The sequence below is a fragment of the Caretta caretta genome, chromosome 1 (genome assembly GCF_965140235.1).
Source record: "Caretta caretta isolate rCarCar2 chromosome 1, rCarCar1.hap1, whole genome shotgun sequence".
In the NCBI taxonomy this organism is placed as follows: Eukaryota; Metazoa; Chordata; order Testudines; family Cheloniidae; genus Caretta; species Caretta caretta.
In genome coordinates, this window is record NC_134206.1 from 350,627,375 (window position 1) to 350,644,658 (window position 17,284).

General features: G+C 52.7%; 1 protein-coding gene across 1 annotated transcript in view; it reads right to left on the reverse strand.

Annotated features, from left to right (window-relative positions):
- Positions 1-3,731: 3,731 nt before the first annotated feature.
- Positions 3,732-17,284, reverse strand: part of TNPO3 (transportin 3) — an 82,430-nt gene continuing 68,877 nt past the window's right edge. Inside the window, exons 15-23 of the mRNA XM_048836799.2 lie at positions 16,713-16,773; positions 16,008-16,148; positions 15,194-15,310; positions 13,008-13,102; positions 12,166-12,322; positions 11,354-11,521; positions 10,484-10,596; positions 6,050-6,140; positions 3,732-4,783 (exon numbers count right to left, since the gene is read on the reverse strand). Of these exons, the coding sequence (XP_048692756.1) occupies positions 6,080-6,140; positions 10,484-10,596; positions 11,354-11,521; positions 12,166-12,322; positions 13,008-13,102; positions 15,194-15,310; positions 16,008-16,148; positions 16,713-16,773 (913 nt within the window). The 3' untranslated portion in view covers positions 3,732-4,783; positions 6,050-6,079. The remainder of the gene's footprint in view (positions 4,784-6,049; positions 6,141-10,483; positions 10,597-11,353; positions 11,522-12,165; positions 12,323-13,007; positions 13,103-15,193; positions 15,311-16,007; positions 16,149-16,712; positions 16,774-17,284) is intronic.

The window sequence follows — 17,284 nt, forward strand, 5'->3', positions numbered from 1 at the left end:
CCATTTGTAACTGCTGGGCCGTAACCTCCTCAGCAGCGGGGCGCTTCCCCCCGAGTTCGTCACGGCTGCGGCACCGGCTGCCTGACTGAACAAGTGGGGCTGAAAAAGCCCCAGCAGGCACAGCGGTGTCTACGTTCCCTTCCCTGCGGCTTTGGCCTGGTCAGTTTTAGAGGCCAGGCAACAGCCCTTCCTTTGAGACAGGCCCCTGCTTGGACGCTGGGCTCGGCAGGGTTTCCGCAGACCCCGACTGCTCTGGCTGCGGCCGAGCGCCTGTGGAGACGTTTTAAGCCGTTTGCCTCAGGGTAGAGCATCATGCAAAGCACGTGTCCCTACGTACCAAACCCCCAGCGGAGCAGGACACGGGCCGACCAGCCAGCCCATGCCTGTGTTGGCAGCTAGACAGCAGGGTGCCTGGTACACAAACCTGGGGTCGGACAGTCCTGGTGTCCCCGAGTGATGCTCTGGGCCTGCTCCCTATGAAGCCAGGCAGGACTCTGGGGGAGCAGCCTGTCTGCAGGACACACAGCTCACCCGGCTTCCACCTTCCTGGGTCTGACCTTGGAGCATTCAGCATCCTCTGCCCTCCCTGCGCTTCCCCCAGCGAGTCTGCCCAGGTGGGGTTCTGGGGGGGGGGCAGAGGGTCCTGCCCCCCAACTCCACAGTCAGACGGGACTCTCAGCCAGCCAGTAAAACAGAAGCTTTATTTGACGACAGGAACGTGGTCTAACAGAGCTTGTAGGTGCAGAGAACAGGGCCCCCTCAGCTGGGTCCATTTTGGGGGGCAGTGAGCCAGACAACCACGTCTGCACTTCACTCCTCCTCCCCCTCCAGCCCCTCCTCCTCTGGGCTTTGTCCCTTTCCCGGGCCAGGAGGGCACCAGATTCCTTTGTTCTCCCAGCCTTTAGCTCTCACCTTGCAGGGGGGAAGGGCCAGGCCATCAGGTGCCAGGAGACAGAGTGTCGGCCATTTATGTACCCTGGCCCTGTGCTCTGCAACAATTACCCCCCCTTATCCCACCACCTAGAGACTTGGTCAAGGCAGGTGCAAGTGCAGAGGGTCTGGTTACCTTTCCTTGGCTGATGGAGGGCAGGAAGATGGGCAAACATAACAACGGCCATACTGGGTCAGACCAAAGGTCCATCTAGCCCAGTATCCTGTCTTCCAACAGTGGCCAATGCCAGGTGCCCCAGAGGGAATGAACAGAACAGAGAATCAGCAAGTGATCCATCCCCTGTCACCGATTCCCAGCTCCTGGCAAACAGAGGCTAGTGACACCATCCCTGTCCATTCTGGCTAATAGCCATTGATGGCCCTATCCTCCATGAATTTAGCTAGTTCTTTTTTGAACCCCATTAGTTTTGGTCTTCACAACATCCTCTGGCAAGGAGTTCCACAGGTTGACTGTGTTGTGTGAAGAAATACTTCCTTGTTTGATTTAAACCTGCTGCCTATTAACTTCATTTGGTGACCCCTGGTTCTTGTGTTTGAAGAGTAAATAACACCCCCTTATTTACTTTCACCACACCAGTCATGATTTTATAGACCTCAATCATATCTCCGCTCAGTCGTCTCTTTACCAAGCTGAAAAGTCCCAGTCTTATTAATCCCTCCTCATACGGAAGCTGTTCCATGCCCCTAATCATTTTTGTTGCCCTTTTCTGAACCTTTTCCAATTCCAATATATCTTTTTAGAGATGGGGAGACCACATCTGCATGCAGGATTCAAGCTGTGGGCGAACCATGGATTTGTAGAGAGGCAACGTGCTATTTTCTGTCTTATCTATCCCTTTCTTGATGATTCTGTTGGCTTTTTTTTTTTTTTGACTGCCCTTTTTTAAAAATTGGCCTCACATTAGCTGTCCTCCAGTCATCTGGTGCAGAAGCTGATTTACATGATCGGTTACAGGCGACAGTTAGTAGTTCTGCAGTGTCACATTTGAGTTCCTTCAGAACTCTTGGGTGATACTATCTGGTCCTGGTAACTTTACTGTTTAGTTTACCAGTTTGTTCCAAAACCTCCTCTATTGACACCTCAGTCTGGGACAGTTCCTCACATCTGTCACCTAAAAAGAATGGCTCAGGTTTGGGAATCTCCCTCACATCCTCAGCCCTGAAGACCAATGCAGAGAATTCATTTAGTTTCTCTGCAATGGCCTCATCAGCCTTGAGTGCTCCTTTAGCATCTTGATGGGCCAGTGACCCCCCCCCCCCCCCAAGTTGGTTTGTAGGCTTCCTGCTTCTGATAGATTTAAAATTTTTTGCTATTACTTTTGGAGTCTTTGGCTAGCTGTTCTTCAAATTCTTTTTTGGCCTTCCTAATTCTATTTTTACCCTTCACTTGCCAGAGTTTATGCTCCTATTTTCCTTACTAGGATTTAACTTCCACTTTTTAAAGGACGCCTTTTGCCTCTCACTGCTTCTTTTACTTTGTTGTTTAGCCATGGTGGCTCTTCTGTGGTTCTCTCACTGTTTTTCAATTTGGGGAAAACATTTAAATTGAGCCTCTATTACAGTGCCTTTCAAATTTCCATGCAGCTTGCAGGGATTTCACTTTCGGCGCTGGACCTTTTAATTTCTGTTTAACCTCATTTTTGCGTCGTTCCCCTTTCTGAAATTAAATGCTACGAAGCCTGAGCCTAGCAAAGTCAGTGGCAAATGAGCACCAGCTGGCGCTGCCAAACACCCTGGGTGGATGACAGTTGATGTTCAGTGCACATGGGCCCTGTGCTGGCCAGCTGAGGGAACTACTCACCAGCACCTCCGAGCACAGACCCTACGATTCCAAAAGATGAAAGCCCTAAGCCAGGCACGTTCACTGCCTTTTAGCCCTGGGCAGGGCAGGGCAGGGCAGTTCCAGCCATATGGCCCTGCAGGCAAGTGTCAAGGAGAAGAGCTATAGATTTGCTGCTTGGGTAGTATTTAATTGTGGCTCATTCAGCCACGATGGCCTAGCATATAAACCTTTACCAGGCTGCTGTATTGTTAACTAGATCTCTGGCTGCAGGAGAGAACCTTGCTCACCAATACGCAGCATGGGAAGCTCACCTGGTGCTTATGAGTCTCACACCGCGGCTCGCTTTGACTAGCCGGATGGTACAGCGTGGGGGCCTTGAAGGTACGCTGCTTTTACACACCGGACACCAGAAGGCAATGAAATGGCGGTCACGCTCAATCATCCTGCTCAGAAGCTTGCTGCAGTGCAATAAAAAAAAAAAGGCACCTTGACTCTGATCCTCTTTGGTCGTTTACTTATTAAGTCATAAAATCCAGCAATTCCCACCAGACCTGGCCTGCATTAGTGCGAAGTAGGGAGGCTGTAGGGTAATTTCAAAAGGTACGACCTAGGATTACAGTGAGAGCACAGCAATACAGCCAGGTTAGTGAATGCTACTGTGCCAATCAGCGTGCAAGGGAGAAGCGAATTCTCTTCCTCAAGTAGCAGGAGCCAAGGTGGTTGGAGAAGAGGGTTAAACTGCGATTGAGTCTTGTGACTAAAGCACTGAAAATTAAATATCACGGCACTTGGCACAGTCCCTTCCAACCGGTTACTACAATCCGCCTTCGCTGGTACTACCCTTTAAGGGTAACGGGGTCTTGCTGCCCGTTGAAGCACGTGGACAGATCCTACGGTTACCGGGATTTCGGAACCAGGGCAGCAGCCGGGGGCAGTCCTGCTCCTCGTCGGAGGCGTCCAGACTGGTTCAACAGCCAGAGACATAAGGCACAAAACCGACATTTTAATTTTTTAATTTATTTTTTTGTTTTTTTCGTTTGTCTTGTTCTCGAGATGGCTACAACACCAGACGGAACAGCATGCGCTCAATTCTAACGCCTGCACAGGGTCTCAGGTCTTGTCAATGTAAGATTCCCCAGGGAGTCGTTTCCAAATCTGTTGAGTAAAATAGTCAGCCCCGTCACTGCGACCTCAAGAGCCCTTCTCCTCTCTCCCCCTCACAGTAAAAAAACCCAAAGAAAACCAAATTTAAAAAAAAAAAAAAGAACCAAACTAAAAAAAGAAAAATATATATAATATATAACAGTCTATCGCAGGCGGTTTCTCCTCCCGGAGGCCGACAGATCGATGGCATCAGATTTAGCGAGGGGGGTGCGTAAAGAGGGCAGGGTGGGGTAAGTTTAAACTTCCAGAGCTCTGGAAGTGCGCTCCACAGGGGCGACCAGCGGGATCCCCACGGTGCTGCGTGGGGGAACCCACTCCTCCGGATTGCTCTTTTAGAAGGGGTAGGGGGGAGTGGAGGGAGCTCGGGGAGTTCCGGAAGTGGGCTAAAAACCTGGGTGCCTTCCCCCCTCCCAGTGCAGACAAGGGGTTTTGCTAGGTGTGTATTTTTAATCCCCACGGTTTCCTTAAGTAAATTTTATTTTATTTTTCATTTCACAGAAAGTTTTCTACTTTGTTTGGTGTTTTTTTTTTTTTTTTTTTTTTTTTTTTTGCTACCAGGCAATTTTTTTTTCCATTCTTGTTTCATTTCTCTCTCTCTCTCTTTTTTTTTTTTTTTATTTTTTTGTTTTTTTTAAAGCGAGTCCATCAGGAAAGCAGCGTCCCCCCCACGATGCCGTAGGTCCGGCTGCAGCCATCTTTAGTCAGGTTGAGTTGCCCTCCCACTCACACCCAGTAACGTCACTGGCTTGTTCTGGCGGGGGTGCGTCTCTTCAGGTTTGACGATGCGCACTAGAGTGAGTGAAAGCCCTCGGCCACAATGAAGTCTGCTGATTGTGGGACATTCTTGGTTTTGTTATTTCCTGTCTTCTAAATAAAAAGACATTCCTGGCGGGGGACAGAAAGCAGAGTCAGGATTTCCAGAGCAAGGCGATTTATGGCTACGAAGAGAGGCTCCCACCTCCCCCAAAGAGCTCACCGCCTAGAGAGACGCTCTGGACTCCCGAGTGCCACAGGGCCCAGTTTACTGCTGGAAATACACAGTAACTCCACGGCTGCGACAGAGCCCAGAGGCTGAAAGTTGCACCGAAGGCACTAAGCAAAGCTTTTATGGTCTTTAATTGAGTGTTGGTGAACAACAGTCCTGGGATGAGCTTCTCTAGCCACGTGGACAGCAGCAATGCCCGAACCTGCCCCCTAGCCAACATGACTCTCTCCTGACCTGAAAGGCCCCCTCGAGGAGGATGGATTTAGAGCTTGGTCTATTTGCCGAGACCAAGGAGTGCTGCTGATTTGTCACCCATCCATTGGGAACTCCCACTGAGTTTCATACTGACAATCAAGCTGCCCTCAGATGCTCAAGACGACTCATCCATCTGGGCTGAATTGGAACGTGCAGCCTTGATGTGAAAGACCCCATTATCCCAAGCTGTCACCGGCCCTTTACAGATGAAACAGCTGCTGAAGCTAACAACTGGGGGGTGCCAGCAGGTGAGGGCAGCTCTAAGTCAGCAGGGCCACATTGCACACATCACCTCTGGCTAGAAACCCTGGCTTCCCACCAGCCAGCACTCTGAGGCCCAGCAGGGCTTTCACAGATTGCCGTCCCCCTGCCTTCTGGGACAGCAAATGGCCTCAGGAGTCCATCACCCACAGGGTGCTGGATTATTTTGTCCATCAACCCCTGGCCGTGCATTGGCTCCATGGCACATGCCAGAGAAACGCTCCAGAGGTAGCTACTCCCTTTGGTTACATGTGCAACACCTGGTAGCCGGTGTCCGGGGATGGGCTCAGCGTGTGGGCTCAGCGGGCTGGGACCTGGGTGAGAACGCAGATTGCGTCTGAAGTCGAGGGTTTTCACACATCGGCCACTGACCAGCCTTTCACCCCAGATATGGCCTAGGATGGATTCACTTCGATACATGGGCCTCAGGCTGTCTTCTCTACCACGGTGACCCAGGATTCTCACAACCAACCACCTCTTGGCATTTCTCAGAGTTACCGCTCTTACCACCCGCTGGCAACCAAGGGGTTAATTTGTACTACAGGCCCCAACCCTGCCCTCCCTGAAGTCGGGGACAGCTCAACCAGCAGGGTGCCCTTGCTGGGAGGTGTCCACCGGACCTGACGTGCGACCAGACAGCATCTACTAACCTGGAGACAGGCACAGAGTGGGCGCGCGACCTATCGAAACAACCGGGTGAAGTCCCTCAGGGCCCAGCACACTTGTTTACATTCCTCAGCACTGAAAGACAAGGGTGGCTGTTAGGGGAAGGGAAGATCCAGGCCCTTGCCAGGGAAGGCTGAGTTGAAGCAGAAGCTGGGAGATGCTACAGGAAGTCAGGCCTGTGCAGGCCCCTCGTTCCCCCCGACACAGACAGCAGCGGGCTGCGTCACAGCTGCTGATTTCCCACCTTAGCGACCTGGGGCCGAGGGTGAACTTTACCGACCCTCCAGGGAAGTGTCTGAACACTCAGGCAGCCTGACCGGGCTTCAGCGAGGACACACTGGGTGTGATCGTGTGGTCCCAGCACAGGACTAGGGGTCAGGGGCTCCCGGGCGCTGGCGTGAGTGTTTCAGTTTTCCTACAGACAAAGAAGGAACGCTGCCTGCTGCCTCTCAAGAAGGGCTGGGAGGACCAGGCTGCAGAGATGAGAAAGCTAAGCAGGAAAACATCCAACCGAGAAGGGGCCTTGATAGAATCCCAGAATGACAAGGGCCCTGGCCCAGCTCCGGGCCTCTGACTTTCTGACTGACGGCGACACAAGGCTGGCGTTTCACAAGGGCATGAAAGAGCTGGAGGAACAGGCCGGGCCATGCTGAGGTGATCTGCCCCTTTACCGCTGGGGAGGAACAACGCCCATGTGCAGGCCCGGGCAGAGCCAGCAGCCCAGGCAACCTGGAGCTGCTGAGTCACAGGGCAGAGAAGACCAAGGTGAGTGTTTGAGGGCAACGTACAGGCCTGTGAAAGCCCAGTGGGGGGAAGGAATCCCAGAGCTCGTCCTGCTTCGGAGCAGGGCAGCCAGTCACCTAACTCCCTGCGGTTTCCCTCCTCCATGTGACACTGCATGGACTCACGGAAGAGGAGGGGACTCTAGACCCCAGCTGGGGCTTTCTGGCATTCCTGATCACTCGGGACACAGACTGCGGCCTCGGTTTGCACAGAGCTCTCATGGGCTTGGAAAGTCAAGAGCGGATTCTTCCCCCAGGAAACCCAGCCCAGATATGCTGCACAGGCCCTGGCGGAAAGACCCCCACTTGTGTGCAGCCCGCCCACAGGATGAAGGGGAAATCACCAGAAATCAAAGGGTTAATGGGGGTGGCGGGGCTGGGAAGGGTCATGAAGCCTCCAGGGAACAAGCTCCTTCCAACCACCAGTTATGTACCAACACTGCACAATTCGAGCATTAGCCTGCTAAACCCAGGACTGTGAGTTCAATCCTTGAGGGGGCCACTTGGGATCTGGGGCAAAAATTGGGGGTTGGTCCTGCTTTGAGCAGGGGGTTGGACTAGATGACCTCCTGAGGTCCCTCCCAACCCTGATATTCTAGGATTCTATGATTCTACTTAAGCAGGGCTGAAGGGCGCTAAGGAACCAGAGTGCTTGCAGCACATACCCCAACAGAACAGCCAGACACCACGGTGAGGGGCACGTAACAATCAGTTCTGGAGTGTAGTTGGTTTAGAACAGGAGGCAAAGAACAATATCCAACTGAACTCCTCTTCCTCGCCTAGTCTGGGCAGCAGAATGGAACTGCCCAGTTTAAGAACATAAGAACGGCCTTACTGGGTCAGCCCAATGGCCCATTTAGCCCAGTGTCCTCCTTCCGACAGTGGCCAGTACAAGAGCTTCAGGGGGAGTGAACAGAATAGAGCAATTTTACAGAGATCCATCCATCTTCCCCTCCCAGCTTCTAGCAGTCGGATGCTTAGAGTCATCCAGAACATGGGGTTACATCCCTGACCACCATAGCTAATAGCCACTGATGGACCTATCCTCCATGAACTTATCTAGTTCATTTTTGAACCCAGTTATACTGCTGGTCATCACACATCCCATGGCAATGAGTTCCACAGGTTGTGTGTTGTGTGAAAAAGTACTACTTGTTTGCATTAAACCTGCTGCCTATTCATTTCATCGGTGACCCCTAGTTTTTTTTGTTTTGTTTTTATTGTGGGTGAGGGTAAATAACTCCTCTATTCACCTTTCCTGCACCAATCATGATTTTACAGACCCTCTATCATAACCCCCCTAAATCATCTCTTTTCTAAGGTGAACAGTCCCTATTTTTTTTCGTCTCTCCTTGTACAGAAGCCATTCCACACCCTCAGTCATCTGTGCTGCCCTTCTCTGAACCTTCTCCAGTTCCACTCAGACAGCGTGACCAGAACTGGACACAGTATTCAAGGTGTGGGCGCACCATGGATTTATAGAATAGCATTCGGATATTTTGTCTTATTTTTCATTCCTTTCCTAATAGTTCTTAACACTTCATTCGCTTTTTTTGACTGCTGCTGTGCGTTGAGCTGAAGTTTTCAGAGAACTAGCCATGATCCCTCCAAGATCTCTTCCTTGAGTGGTAACAGCTAATTTAGAACCCGCCATTAGATACGTGTAGGTGGGATTATGTTTTCCCATGTGCATTACTTTGCACTTATCAGTGTTGAATTTCATCTGCCAGTTTGTTGCCCATCACTCAGTTTTGTGAGAACCCTTTGTAACTCATTGCAATCTGCTTTGGACTTAACTATCTCGAGTAATTTTGTATCGCCTGCAAACTTTGCCACTTCACTGTTTGCTCCCTTTTCCAGATCATCAATGAATATGTTGAACAGCACAGGTCCCCGTACAGACCTCTGGGGGACCCCACTATTTCCCTCTCTCCAGACCATTTATTCCTACCCTTTGTTTCCTATCTCTTAGCCCGTTACTGATCTAGGAGAGGACCTTCTCTTATCCCAGGACAACTTAATTTCCTTAAGTGCCTTTGGTGAGGGGCACTGTCAAAAGGTTTTCTAAATAACCATGTACACTATATCCCCTGGATCCCCCATACCCACATGATCATTGATTCCCTCAACAAATTTGAATAGTTTAGTGCTTGGGCAGGAAGCTGGAGCTACCCAAATGTCTGAGAGCTGCAGGGGTCACAGAGGCAATGAGTAAGCTCTCAAAGATGAGCAAGTCAAAGGGATACCAGGCCATGGAATTGATCGCTGACCCAAAGCATTCTCTTAAAACCAAGAGAAACTGACATCTATTCCAAATGATGGACCTCGCTACCCAAATGGCAGAGCAGCATCTTCACTCAATGCCTTGTAATCAGACACCTCCATTGCTTGAGATAACGGGAGCACCCAAGCAATCCACTTGCAGAGAGTTCTATCAGACATCAAGGCCAACATTTTCAAACATGGAGGCTCTCAAATTCCCATCTCAACATGGGACGTTATTTTCAGAGGGGCTGAGTCATCACAGCTCCCACTGAGTCAGCCTCTCGAAGAAGCCAAGTCACAGACATCAATCCTTTCACAGTCACAGAATCCGGGGCCACCTGTGCCAAGGCAGAGACTCCAGGTTAAACAATCAGTGCTTCGGTTTTCAGGACAATCACAGGGACAATCTGCGTTGTAAGTGACAGGGATTGGGTCAGTAGCTAGCTGACTGGCCAAGTGACTGGAATCGTGTGGCCTAGCTGTCGGAGCTCTGGAACAACTCAGGTCTAACCCTGGCAGCTGCAGGCTCCCTCTGTGACTTGTAAATGGAAGATCAGACTTTCCTCACAGGAGCGGGATGCGTGCATACGGGGCTATATCATTTATAAGTATTATTCCTGTTAGCTGATGCTTTGTGGTCTTGCTCATCTGTAAGAGCTTTTCCCCTCGTTGCCTCAGTGACCCAAAGTGCAGGGGCTGACAGCAGGGGGCAGGTTGATTCTAAGTTTACCTTTAACGCTTTACATAACAAAGGAGGATTTTAGATTGGCCCCTGGGTTTTACCAGCGGAGAGCATGCAAGTACCACAGAGCACTCTCAGCACAAGAAGCACCATGGCAGACTCCTGGGCCGCTGGCTTTAGTGGAGGTACTAATTCTTTGTAAGGGACACCTCTGGCAGCCCTTGTAGAACAATGCAGATGATCGCTGCATTTGGGGTCAGGAAGGAATTTCCCCCCAGGTCAAATTGGCAGAGCCCCTGGGGGGTTTCACCTTCCTCTGCAGCCCGGGGCGCTTGTTGATTTCAATTAAAGTATATAGTGGATTCAAGGTAACTTGAAGCCTTTAAACCATGATGTGAGGACTTCAGTAACTCAGCCAGAGGTTATGGGTCTATTACAGGAGGGGGTGGCTGAGGTTCTGTGGCCTTGGGTCTATTACAGGAGGGGGTGGCTGAGGTTCTGTGGCCTGCGATGTGCAGGAGGTCAGACTAGATGACCACGATGGTCCCTTCTGGCTTAAAAAGTCTCTGACGATTGAGCGGACAGTCACACGGAACAGCCCAGTGGCTGGCCCTAGATAGGTGCGTGGGGGTGACTCATGGTAACACCTGTGTGAACAAGGGCATCCTGCCAACACGGAGTTCACTCACCTAGTCACCTCCTTGTGAAAGTCCGTAAGTTGTTTGTGCGTCACTTGGATGGCTCCCCCGGTTGTTTCCTTTGGTAAACCCTTCAGTGAATTCTCTAGCCAGCGACAAAATGTCTGGAGAGGGAGGGAGGAAGAAAAAAGTTAAACATTTTATTGCTGTAAAAAGAAATCTAGACCAAGTTTGGGTTCAGGTGCTGGCAGGCCCTGCATCCCCAGGCAGCGTTGCTAGTCAGCCTGTTAGGAAAGAGGGCCTATTTTTAAGTTTCATTTTTACGCGTTGTCTTTGTACAGCCGGAATGAATCATTCCAAGCAACTACTAAACCCTGCTTGTGCCCAGATACTGCTCGGAATGATTCACAACCCAGCAGGGACAGATTCAGCTCGGGTTGAGCAAGGACTGCGTTTTGTTGCAGCGGTTATCAGCCCATAGGCACCTCAAGAGCGCAATCTTCCTGTGCTGGCTGAGAACTGAGAACCCACTTTGGAGGGAGGGTGGGGAGACAGGATCGGCGGTAAGTCTTGAAGCAGGAAGGAGTGGGAACGAAGTAGAGAGAGGGACAAGCCAGCTAGCAAGAATCACAGAGCTAAAAGCGCTGGGATTGGAGCACTTGAGGGAGGTGGAGTAGGGGGTGGGTGCTAATCTTCACCACTGTAATTGAAGAGGAGATGCGATTTTTTTTTATTCAGGCTGGTGAAATTGACCCTGGATGTTCTGACAGCTACTAATCGCTTGCCCCACCTTTCGTTCGATCCCATCCCCTGAATCCCCCGGACAGGCCAGTTTCTCCCCGTGCCAACACCGGGCTCAAGGCAGTCCTGCGTTAGACTTCTACTACATTTTCTTTCCAGGGGCTGCCCGGCCAACCGTACCGGCCTGTCGATCTGCATGATCTCCCAGAGCACCTCGGCTACGTCGGGCAGGGTGTAGGGCGGCAGGCAGAAGCAGCAGGTGTGCAGCAGCTGGCTCACGAGCTGCTGGCCCAGCTGGTTCATCACTTGCCCGATCAGCTCCTTCCGCAGTTCGAAGTCCTCCTCGTGCTGCAGAAGGAAGAGGGGCCGCGTGAGCAGTGCCCAGCATGGTGGCCTGGGGCACATTTCCACCTCTGCATCCCTTCCCACCTCCCAGCGCCATTTGCTCATCGAGGCCAAACTCGCTGCAGTGACCGACGCGCCGGAAAGGTAGCACCCTGGGTTCCGGTGCTGCCCGCTGGCACCGAGCAACCTGGCATAGGCAGGGCACGAACACCGGCACCAACTGCCCTATGGCCCCAGCAAGCAACAACCGGCCTTTTGTTGCACGTGGCCTGAGTGAGAGCCAGGAACCAGCCTCCCGCGGCAAGGGGCCAAGAGGAGAGACCAGGGCAGCGGCGGTTCACCCTTAGGAAGGCATTTCTTCCAGCAGAGCACTACGTGAGCGACGCTGCTGGTCTGGTTAACCTGGGAACAGCACTGCAGGCTAAGGCTCCCCATGGGCAGGTGGGAGTCCAAATCTCACCTGGCTTTGAATGGTTCATCTGTCAGCTGCAATTCCAAGAGCAACACAGATAAATGCAACAAGCAAAGCAACACCCAAACCAGCCAGCCTCTCTCTCAGGTGGGGGTAAAGCTCAGCTTCCCCGAGCCGACTGGGCAGGGCCGTATGTGACCCCACCGCTAGGAGAAGAAACGCTGGAATCACTCACGTCATTGGCCACCCCGGTGTGGACAAGGTCACGCAGGAATTTCATGACGCTGCAGTTTGCGTCCCGATGGTCCAGGGTGGTGGAGGCGATGGCCCACTGCAGGATGGGAATGATCACCTGGCTGCGGAGCAAGGTGATTGGGCTGCGCTGGATGAACCTGGGCAGGGCAGAGAGAGATCAGGGCGCGATCAGTGAGGTGTGAGCTAGAAGGCAGTTTTGCTTGGCAGACTGGTTTGGACGGACGCCCCAAGGACACAGCCGCAGTGGGGTTCAGAGGAACGTTCCCTTCCCTCCAGCGCTAGTCAGAGCAAGACCCCGGAGCCTCCAGCTCCCACCGCCCTCCTGATTCACAGGCCAGCCCCAGAAGGCAACTTCCTGACTGCAAGCTGTACTGCACTGCCCCCTGCTGGAGACTAAGTTATCCTCCATGCTGACGGCTGGAACTCGAGGAACCGGGGAAAGTCCCGACCACTTCCAAATCCAAGTTCACGCTGTGCTGCAGCCAAAGCACCTACGGCAGCTACCGAGGCGCCTGGGCTGGCAGGGGACTCTGGGGGACATGCATGTGCCGCGAGGGTGGCTTTCTTGTGACAGTTATTGACGAGCCTCGATTCGTGGGTGCAGTGGGCAGGCCGTTCTGATAGGATTGTGAACATTAACCTAAGGGTACCAGGGGTGGGGGGGTTGCCATTTGTACAGCTTATAAATCCAAAGGAAGAGAGGGAATTAAAGATGGAAGCTCCCTCTGCCTGGGAAGCACTCAGCACTCAACCGCCCACTGCATAAGGAGCAGAACCAGCCAGACGTAAGGGAGCAATCCCGTGTTTAGGCGGAGTGGTTACCTGGTGGCTAGCCGGAAGAGGTCGTCCACGGTGTCTGGGTGGTTCTGAAGGCCATTCTGCTGCTCTAGGAGCTGGAAGGTAGGCAAGCACAGTGCCTAGGAGAAGGGGTAAGGGGACTGGTTAATTAAATTAACGTACTCCATGATCTCTAGAGATGGCATGCGACACTGAGTTTGTCATAGATTCATAGATATTAAGGTCAGAAGGGACCATTATGATCATCTAGTCTGACCTCCTGCACAACGCAGGCCACAGAATCACACCCACCCACTCCTGTGAAAAACCTCTCACCTATGTCTGTGCTACTGAAGTCCTCAAATTGTGGTTTAAAGACTTCAAGGAGCAGAGAATCCTCCAGCAAGTGACCCGTGACCCATGCTACAGAGGAAGGCGAACAACCTCCAGGGCCTCTTCCAATCTGCCCTGGAAGAAAATTCCTTCACGACCCCAAATATGGTGATCAGCTACACCCTGAGCATGCGGGCAAGATTCATCAAATCTCCAATAGCCAATGAAGATAGCTTCTGGAATCCAGTTAACATGATATGAAAGGAGTCACAAATGAATACATATCAGTGTACTGAGGCAGTTGAATAAGCTACACTCTGGCTTTTTGCATGGTGGGAAAAAGTACATGAGGAAACCCTAGTTAAGCTAGCCAATAAATTCCATTACCCTTTCTCCCACTTAAGTATACAGGCCATCAGTTATGACATGGAAATGAGGAATTCACATTTCAATTTGTCCTCAGGGTGTAGGCAGAGAAAGGAGGGAAGACGAGACAAGGGGGCAGAGGGAAGAAGAGAGAGGGGGCATGCTCACTTTGCAGCATGCAGGCTTTTCGGATTACAATGGGGCACTGTTGCGGGGGTGTCTGGTGGTTTACAGAAGTCTGAGCTCCTAGATCCAGGTGGAAGCAAAACCGCGGAGGCAGAGCACCTGGTCGCTTAACTCTCTCCCCATTTTCCTGGTCTCCCTGAATCATTCAGACTCACCCACGCAGCCAGGAGTAATACCGCCCACACGCTTACAAATCGCCTTGCATTTATGGGGCTCAAATCACTTTACAAACATTAACTTAGCCTCAGGGCCCCGGGGAGGCAGGAATCAGTCTCCCCGTTTTAGAGACAGGAAACCTGTCCAAGGTCAAACAGTTCTGGGACAAACCCAGGTGTCCTGACTCCAGCTGTGGGGCCTAAGCCATAGGACGGTCCCTTCCATGCCCGTACACAAGCAGTGCATTAGCTGGGAGGAGCAGTGAGGGTCCAGTGATGGGGCTCCATGAGCGGCCGGGGTCCCCACAAACCAGTGAGGTGTAGCTGGCGGAGGCCTGACTTCTTGGCCGCTCGCTAGCCAGCAGGTGCCAGAGATGCAGAATGGAGACAGCCAGGCTTAACCTTCACCCAGTGCTGGGAACGCATAATGCCCCAAGCACGCAGATGCTGTGTCTGAGCCAGTCACAGCTTGGGCAGTGCCTAGATCAGGGAGCGAGCTGCGCTTTTAGAAGGAACGTTATGGGTTCAGAAGCACCATCAGTTCCTTATCCCCTTCCTCCCACCGCCCCCCCACTGGGTGTTTTGATTTCCTGTGCTGGATCCATGTTTATTTACCAGCACAGGGGGCCCACGCTGGGAACCAGCGCCACATCAAGGAATTTCAGGTGGGGCAGGGGCTGGTTTGGGTTTCACTGACCGGGCATTTGGCACAGTGCAGCAATCCCTGCCACTGGCACTAACCACAGCAATCGACACGAGAGAAGAGGGCATTTAAACAAAGCGTTCCTCTTTTTGGCTGTTTACACAGCTGCCGTCTGGGCAGGAGACGTGCCCCATATCAGGTAGGGACCACTGGGAACATCAGACAAAGGTCATACGGGAGTGCCCTGGGGAAAGCCACAGCAAGCTCGGTCCAGCGTCCCCATCTGCACCGAGGGATGCGGCTGCACCCGCTGCTGAACAGGGGCGAGTCCCAAGGGCAGCCCAGCGGAAATATTATCCAGAACATCTGAGCCACTTAGGAGCTGAAGACCCATTTTCAAAAGTGACACTTGGAAGATGAAGTCCCATTGGCTTTCAGTGAGAAACGCACGGAGGGGAAAAAAGGCATCAAAAAGCTGAAGCCTAGTGGGACGGCAGGGAGCGGGTACCGTTTATACACATAACTGGATGTGCCTTCATGACACCTACCTGCAGCATGTCCAGCAGCCCCTGCCGGCAGCCTTCCTCCATCCCGTACTCGTCCACCAGGATGCTGCCAAGGTACAGGAAGCAGGAGTGCTGGTGTGCCTGGTACACGTTCACCATCTGCCAAGGACACAGCAAACTTACTCCAGCTCACGTTCCGCTCCAAGACACGCTGCCGACGTCAGCTGGCCCCAGCCAAGAGCTCGACAGAGCAGATGCGTTTCCTACCACCAGGAAGCCCATGGCCTGGCCATGTTTCCAGTCCCCAGTGGCGATTCGCGTGCAGTACGGGAGAAATTCTCCCCTGTAAAGGGCCAGCTTGGCCCGATTCCCCAGTCTCCGCCCTGACAGAGGCCTATCCCTGAGGCTTCAATGGAGGGTGGCTGCCCGGGCCCATTCCCGTACTTAGCTGTCCCTGGAGAGCGGGGGGCTTCCAGTCCAACCGCTGTTGACAACCAACAGTTGCCCAGAAGTAGGGCTGGTTTCCCATGTCATTAGAGCAGCCGCATGTGTACTCATGAAGCCAGCACGGCTTCCTCTTACGTCGCACCTGGCTTCGGTATTTATAAAGCAGTAACCACGAGAGTCTCCCCCAGCTCAGAGTTACCTGTGCACCGTGACCTGTTTACAGGTATTCCAAGTGTCACACAGACTTTTAACCGTCCCAGACCTCCCAGCCTCCTGGGGGCTGTAAATCTCACCCAGGGGCTCAGCCACCTGACCAGTTGTGAGATTTCGCTTTCTGCGCACACCGATTCAAGACACCCCGACCGGGCGAGACGCTCCCCCGCCACGTGTCTCCCCCGGGCGCGCTCACCTGCGTGACCAGCGGCTGCAGCAGGGCCGCAGACCCTTTGCCGACACAGCGGACAGCAAAGCGCAAGCACCGGCAGCAGCGTTCCACAATGCGGTTGTCGGCACGATGTTTGTTCAGGGTCTCCGACAGGACCGGCCAGATCTGAGTGAGCACAACAGGGAGGGCTCAAGGTACTCGGGAGGGACCCCACAACCACCCCAGTGACTACGATACTCTGTGTCCCGACAGTCCCCAGCTGCTGGCAAGACGCCCCCTCAGGTACACCACCCAACTGCCAGGCAACCGAAGCTGCGGGTACCTCCTGGATGGAAGGAGTCCTTCCCGCGCATCCAGTGACCCCGGCTCTCACACAGCCATGGATCTCAAAGCACTCGACAAAGAAGGGGCTACAACGTTTTGCTCAAGGTTTGCCTTAATTCCTCTATTTACCAAGGAAAGGAGTGAAAGCAACTAGGATACAAGCCCATTGATTCTTCATGCCCAATTTCCCCCTCCCAGCAGTTCTACAGCAGCCTCTCCTCTGATTACAGGGACAAGCCAGCAGTGACTGTACGTGGGGCTCATTCCTGTTCACCAGCCCAAAGCCAAAGCTACACCTGTGGAGACCAGATCTGCCCCGAGCATTCAGTGACGGGGACACCCCAATTCCTGGCTAGACGCGTACGGAGAAGGATGGCCCCAGGCCTGGCACCGATGTTCACTTACTTCCTGTATGACTTTTTGGCACGGATGGGTCTGGCCATTTTCTACAATGGGGTTGGTATGCCTGGGAAAAGCAACAAAAGGGTCAAGTGCCTTTTTAAACACGAGCTATTCTGTGTTAACTCAGTACTGGTGAAACACACCTGGGTGACAGCCCTGACCACCGAGGGCCTCCATTCCCCCCCAGCACACGTACTGCATAAACACAAACAGAATACGCTTCCCACATCTGGAGACACGACCTGGGAGTGGGGGAGGGGAATTTAATCTCTTTAGCCCCTCTGACGAGAGGACAGACAAGAGGGTCACCTTGGGGGCTGGTTCTGGGGCTGCAGACCCATTGCGTACTGGACTCCAGCACATTTCCCAGCCAGAAGGAGTCACTACTGATAAGGCTGTACTTTATTGCCTGGTTTCCGGTTCGAGGCAGGGCATTACACACAGTAACTATGGCATGGGGTACACAGGAGCCCACCTGGCCCTCTCCACAGCAGAGAAAGTTATTTATCCTATAGTAACCAGAGGGCCTTCGAGATGCGTGGTCCCTATCCGTAGTCCACTGTGCGTACGCATGC